The following is a 6,412-nucleotide window of genomic DNA, read 5'->3' as shown; positions in this document are numbered from 1 at the left end:
ACATATTTCATGCAGTCTCAATTGGAATTCTAAATCAATCAGATTGAGACGACGCCGCCGTCTCCACTCAGCTAACAGCTAACCAGTTCAGTTCTGTGCCGTTGGGCACTGTTGTTGCACTGCCACAAAATAGGGGCAACTTGCCAAAGTCAAATTATTTATATATCATTTATAATATTAATATATGCAAAGTTATATTGCGCATAGTAATTGGTATTTTGATGTAGCATTCCCCACATTTAAATATTTATATTTTTCATTTCGCCCAGTGTTCCGAATTCGTAGGACTCTGTGCATTAAGTAAGACACAAATCATAATCGTATGCGTGGTGGGAGCGGGGGAGTTCCGGGCGAAGGAGTGGCCATATCTAGGTGCCAGCTGGGCAAGGATCTGTGGCCTCGTCCTCGTTGCTCGTCCTCGTCCTGTTAGGAAATGCAAAATTTCAAATATGAATTGAACTGATATATTAATGGCCACTTGAGTTGCACTCTCTCTTCAGCTCCAGATGCAGATCCTGGGGACGTTTGTCAGCCAAAAGTAACTGCAGCTTCCTGGGGGAAATTTCGAAAATGCGGATGAGGGGATGAGGGTGGTGAGGGGATGAGGGGGGGTTGCTGTTGCTGGTGATATAACCTGCTCGGTGTTGGCATTTATAAATCAAAATTTTGGGCCAACAACCTGCAAGCGCACACGCACACGCACACACGCACACCGAAGGACATTCTGCAGCCGTGTATCCTTGTATCTGTGCTTGTGTAATTGCCAGGACCTGGACTGCATCCTGTTTTGGTGCGGAGGCTTGGGGTTTTGGGGCAGGGGAGGTGTGCCACAATTGCAGCAACTTATCTCTCGCCTGCCCATATAAATAATGACAAGCACGACGACAAATAATAACCAAACGCAGGACACACACACAGGACATGCCGCAGGACAATAGGCAGGCCGGGGAGAAAAATAGGGTCGAGGTGGTCAACGAGGACAACAACGGGTAAGGACTACTGTCTGTGAGTGAGTGTGCATAATATGAAAATTTATGTGCGGAAAGGATTGAAAATAAATTTATGAATTATATTGGTTAGAAAATTGCATCTACTCAAGGATATCCTTAATGTCTCCAGGATATGCATGTGTTCAGCTAGGCTTGCTCATTGTTTTTCGGGGGGGCTATCTGTTACATTCAACAATGTCCTGATTCAATTTATTGTTTGTTTGATTTGCATTCTCACCGGAGACGGAGATTTCTGCCTACATATATTCCTCTATACTCGCATATACATATATATATATATGTAGATATATTAGGTCCTGCGTCCTGTGTGCCATTTGATTAGCGATAACAGCAGCAATTTGCGGCGAAAGTGCTCTTCGAATTATCATTGACAAAAATAGGAATCCTAAAAAGTAACACACGCAGCCAGGCTTATCGTAAAAATCCAATAAAAGTGGGCCACAGCATTCGGTTTGGGGACTTTTATGATTTTTGCTCCCCTGCTCCTGCTGACATTTGGTAGTTTATGACTGGATTTGCTTTCGATACAGTGAGCACAAAACCAAGTAAGTCAGTAACTTTTGTAACTTTTTTTTCCATATATTAATAGTACACATCTTAATCACATTAACTGTCATGTATTTCCTTAGTAATTTAAAGAAAGAATGTTGGTTTTAGCTTGCTGCGGAACAAGGTTCCTTTTTTTTTGCAGTGCTGCGAATATGTCAAAGTTCAGTGGCCGCCTTCGATGGGGGATTTTTGGGCAAGGTAAAAGGAACTGGCCATAAAACTTTCCCGACACGTTTATGCCTATCTGGGCTGTGGATCTGAAATCTCAATGCCAATCCAAATATATATCCACATATCCACATTCTGTGGCAGTTCATCAAATGCTCGACGACAAGTCACGAGTGCCGCAATCTGAAGTGGCTTATGGCATTAGTTATTAGTCGGGGGTGGTTGGTATACATCAGGAAGATACTGCTTATAAGGAAGATACTCGCACATTTCATTAGTCAGACATCAGACATCACAGGCGCTTTTTCAAAATAAATAAGATTTTAGTACATTTGGTACAGCAGCAGACACAAAAAGGAGTGTTTAAATATTAAAAATATATAGTTAATGAAGAAAAACTACTTTTGAAGCGTTTGCAGTAGTCATTCAGTACAATAGTGCAATAAAATGGCATTTTAATTGACTTGGGAATAATTGAACATTTGAACTGCAACCGATCCACAGTTCCACAGTTTTCTGATTGAAAAAGAGAGAGAGGGAGCTCCAGTGCACATGATAATTGCAGACGAGTTGAAATAATGTTATTACAAAATCAACACCTCAATTAGATATTTAATGTGGCATACCAACCAATTACGTAAGCAATTACATAAACAATTGGAGTCTCCATAAAAGCGACGTTTTCGAGGCCAATGCCAACCATTCCACATCCACATCAAGATGCGTTTCTATCTGCTCTTCTTTTTGGCCCTGAGCTGCTGCCTGCTGGTAAGTTTAGCAATCGATAGATAACATTGCAGTTTGAACAAATATTTGAACAAATATCTGAACAAATATCCATGCGATTTGTATCTGCAGCACTGCTCCGTGGCTGGAGTGAATTTGGTGCGCGGACTGGAGGCTGGTCATCATCGCAACTCCACGGGCGCAGCACCACCACGTGGTGCTCCTCCACCACCACCTCGCACCACCACCGCCAGCTCCTCGGGATAAATGGATGGGAAACACAAGAGAAAACTGGCCAAAGCCCATTGACGGACCATCGAAATGAACCCTAGTTTTTAATAATCCTTCAGCTGCAAAATAAAGAAAAATCCATTCCAGCAAAGAAACCGAAATGTATTTTAATTCATAAATTATCAGTAGTTCAGAGCACTTTATTAACATGTAATAAATGGTAATAAATGGCAATATATGTATATATATAAAATAACTTTGAATCATTTTTTATTAGAAATCGCTTGGCTTTTGTGCGACTTTCATTATTGATATCTATAGCAATATTAACCGGACTTCCCGCCGCGAGGCGATTGAAATCGGCATTAATTTGACAAAAGTTCAGCGACAAAAACTGAAATGAAAGCTATCTGATGTGGGAGAGTTAAATACAGTATACATTTGTAGGCTGGGCCAGATCAAATGGCCCATGGTCAGAGGTGAGACTGCAATTTGCGATCGCATTTGTTGATACAACCTTTTCAATTGTCCGTCGTCATTGTTGAATTGTCAATTGAATGGGTAGCAGCTGCAAGAAAAGCGAACTATGAAACTATAAAAATGAATGCCACCGCCGTGGAACACGATCAGTTGTTTGTGCCACTTCTCACACCGAGGATCAAAATGAGGCAATCCATGAAGTTCATTTTCGCACTCTTGATTGCCCTGGAGCTGTTGACCCTGGGCGACACGGCGCCCATCGGTGAGCATCCGGATCACGCCGGTTGCATACGGATCACGGTCATCAAGCGACCTTTGGCCACCACCACGACGACAACCACGACGACTACGACCACCACGACCACAACAACCAGGGCAACAACAGCGGCCACTGGCTAAGAAAGGATTATTCCGCAAAGGATTATTCGGGATAACTGCAGTGATCAAATCAATATATTCTTTTTTTTATCGGGTTGTAACCACATTAAAGCATCGCTATTAAATCGAATTACTTAAAATCCAATTAACTTGTGATATACCATACTTTTTGCAAAGGATAATCTTTAGTTTACAACTTCAACCTTTAACTTCCGTCCGCTTTTCGAATGGAAGCGGCATCCGAAATCATTGCATACTTTGCGGCAGACACACGAAATGCAATCTCGGCCACGCCCACTCCCCAAGGTGATGTAAAATGGGCTAAAGGCTGAAAAGGCTGTGAAAGGCCACCGCACAATGCACAAGCGGAGCTGCCGAATATAATTAAATATTTTATCGCATAAAAGTGCCAAAAATGAAACGACAACAAGCAAATAAGCAGCCGGCATGCGTTTTTCCATCCGGCTTCTCTGACCATTGTGCCTTGTGTGCACTGCAAAAAACGGAATATTACAATCTCAAAACAGATTATTCAAATAAACTTAAATGGAATAATGTCCCTTTAATAATTGGAATAATAATCTCCTTTAAACCCACTAAAGCAACAAGTTGATTTCGAAACTAGACTAGAATATTTCCTAATTATTTTGAGGAAACACTTTTTTCCGTGCTTTTGGCCATGTGTGCGGTGCACAGGTGGAGAGCACCCCCCTCATTCTTCTGCTCCCCCGTAACTGCTTTTGGAGCTCTTCTAATTCTGTAAGCTGACATTGTTTTTGGCAGCCAAAAGATTGAGTGAGGGAACTGGGAACTGGAGGATTGGGGGGGGGGGGATTGTTGGAGGAACACATGTTCCCCGCAAACAATAAACCCGCAGGTCGGCGTCCCTCTTTTTCGACCACTGCATTTCTTGGGTCTCTTTTAGATGAAATCTTTTGGTCAACAACAACATCAGTGGGCCATTGTTCTCGCCATGTTCCATGTTGTAGTGTAGTGGCTGCTTTTTTCGACAATTTCCATATGAATTTTAATTATAATTTTTCTATGCTCATTTTCATGAAAACAATCAAAAATGACTTTTGTGCCGTTTTGTTGCTTGAGGGGTTAAGAGCGGGGTTTCCAAGGGGTTCAAAGGGGTTAAGAGGGGTTACAAAGGGAGTTAAAAAGGGGGTTAAAAGGGGGGTTAAAAAGGGGGTTAAGGAGCTTGAGGTGGGCCCGTTGCAAATTGTCACTAGCATTTATATGGCCAGCAGGCATCTGAAAATTAGGAAACGGAACTACACACGCGAAGGCTTTGTTTTGCTGCAAAATTGCATGGGTGAAAATCGCAGAACTAAAATACCCTATAATTTCGGAATATAGTTAAAAATTTAACAAATTATATATATTATATAATATATATTAGCAAAAAGGGGTAACAGGTTTTACCAAGCAATTAAACTCACAAATTTTATTGATTATTATTTTGGATCATATTTATGATCATGTTTGATTAATAACTTAGGTTTTGAATTCAACTGGCATGACTTTGTTTAAACCAAAAGGATAATGAATGGGGGATTGGGCTGGAACTGGGGAGTGAGCAAATTATGTTTGAGCATAAAAAGTAACACAAAAGCAACACGGCGACATAAACAAGTTAACAGAGCGAGGAGTTGTTGGCTTTTGTAGTTGGCAGTTGGCAGTTTGGCACGTTAGCGCTGCCAGCTTCCGTTTCCTGTCGTGGCCAAAAAACAATCCGCCCATATGACAACTGTCGCTGTGCCCCCCTTCCCCCTTTCCCCCTTAACCCTTTAGCCCCCCGCCCTGTAACCCTTAACCCTTAACCCTTAACCCCTGTCACTGGCCATGCAGCATGCAGCATAGTTTTTGAATATGCCGCGAGGTGGCGCACCTGTGTCAGCCACGCTTTTGTCCAGATTTTCCAAAAAAAAATAAAAGAAAAACCCACAGAGTCCGGAAACTGTCATTATGCATTCTGATGATATTTTCGCCGCCGTCTCTGCGCTTTGTACCAAATTATTTTTGCAGACGGCTAATTAAGAGACAAAAATTCGAGGCAAGCGTGTGTTCTACCTGCACTCGCAGAAGTATGTGCCCCCATATGTGGCATATGTCGTCTTCATCATCGATAAAAGTTTTTGGGGGAGCAAGTAGGTGAGTAAGTACGTAGATGAAGGAGTTGCACGGCGGCAGACTGACTGAGGCAAAAACTAATTTCGCAAACATTTGTCAGCTCATTAACAATTCAATTTGCTGCATAAACGACCTAAGCATACAAATAAAGATGGGGGGCCATGTGACCCAAAACGGAAAATAGTTGGGAAACCCCCCTTCCCCTCCCCCCACACTCGGATGCAGACTGACCAACCGACCAACCGACCAACCAACCGACCACACATGAAAAGCAGTAAATATTCAATTAACGGCACAGGGTAAAACTAATGTGAAAACGGAACCCTTTGGGTTAGCCACACCCGCCCCCTGTTGGGTGGTGGGTGGTGCTGGAGTGGGGGGGTCACCCACAACCCACTTGACCTTGGCCAGACAGAGTTCACTGCCCAATCACTTGTGCCTGGCACTTGAAAGCGGAACCCTCACTTGCAACGGGGGCTCTCTGGTTCCGGCCCTTTTGATACCCGCCACTCGTCGAGCCAAAGGGTATGCTGGATTCGTTGGCAAATATGAAGCAGGCCCTTCTGACCCTATAAAGTATATGCATATATTTCTGACCTCTGATCGCTGTGATCTCTGTGATCTGTGCACTGTCGATTGCATACTTTGCATCAATGAGAGTATGTTAATCTTCGACTTTGTAATCAGCAATTCGTGGCCCGCACTTTTTTTTGTGCTGCTTGTGATTTTCCGTC

General features: G+C 42.8%; 2 protein-coding genes across 2 annotated transcripts; both read left to right on the top strand.

The window, feature by feature from the left end:
* Window positions 1-2,447: 2,447 nt before the first annotated feature.
* LOC122624868 lies at window positions 2,448-2,720 on the top strand. Its single transcript, XM_043804611.1, has 2 exons — window positions 2,448-2,495; window positions 2,586-2,720. The coding sequence occupies exons 1-2, from the start codon at window positions 2,448-2,450 to the stop codon at window positions 2,718-2,720; spliced, it is 183 nt and encodes a 60-aa protein (XP_043660546.1).
* A 612-nt stretch (window positions 2,721-3,332) lies between these two features.
* Window positions 3,333-3,563, top strand: LOC122624882 (fe-S cluster assembly protein DRE2). Its single transcript, XM_043804634.1, has one exon. The coding sequence runs from the start codon at window positions 3,348-3,350 to the stop codon at window positions 3,561-3,563; it is 216 nt and encodes a 71-aa protein (XP_043660569.1). The 5' UTR covers window positions 3,333-3,347.
* Window positions 3,564-6,412: the final 2,849 nt, after the last annotated feature.

Source organism: Drosophila teissieri, chromosome X, assembly GCF_016746235.2.
Source record: "Drosophila teissieri strain GT53w chromosome X, Prin_Dtei_1.1, whole genome shotgun sequence".
Lineage (NCBI taxonomy): Eukaryota > Metazoa > Arthropoda > Insecta > Diptera > Drosophilidae > Drosophila > Drosophila teissieri.
This window is presented reverse-complemented; position numbering and strand designations above follow the sequence as displayed.

Bases quoted from the DNA above. Each gene is read 5' to 3' on its own strand.
- LOC122624868 (XM_043804611.1), top strand. From the start codon at position 2,448: ATGCGTTTCTATCTGCTCTTCTTTTTGGCCCTGAGCTGCTGCCTGCTG. The intron at 2,496-2,585 runs GTAAGTTTAGCA...TTGTATCTGCAG, and splicing joins CCCTGAGCTGCTGCCTGCTG to CACTGCTCCGTGGCTGGAGT.
- LOC122624882 (XM_043804634.1), top strand. From the start codon at position 3,348: ATGAGGCAATCCATGAAGTTCATTTTCGCACTCTTGATTGCCCTGGAG.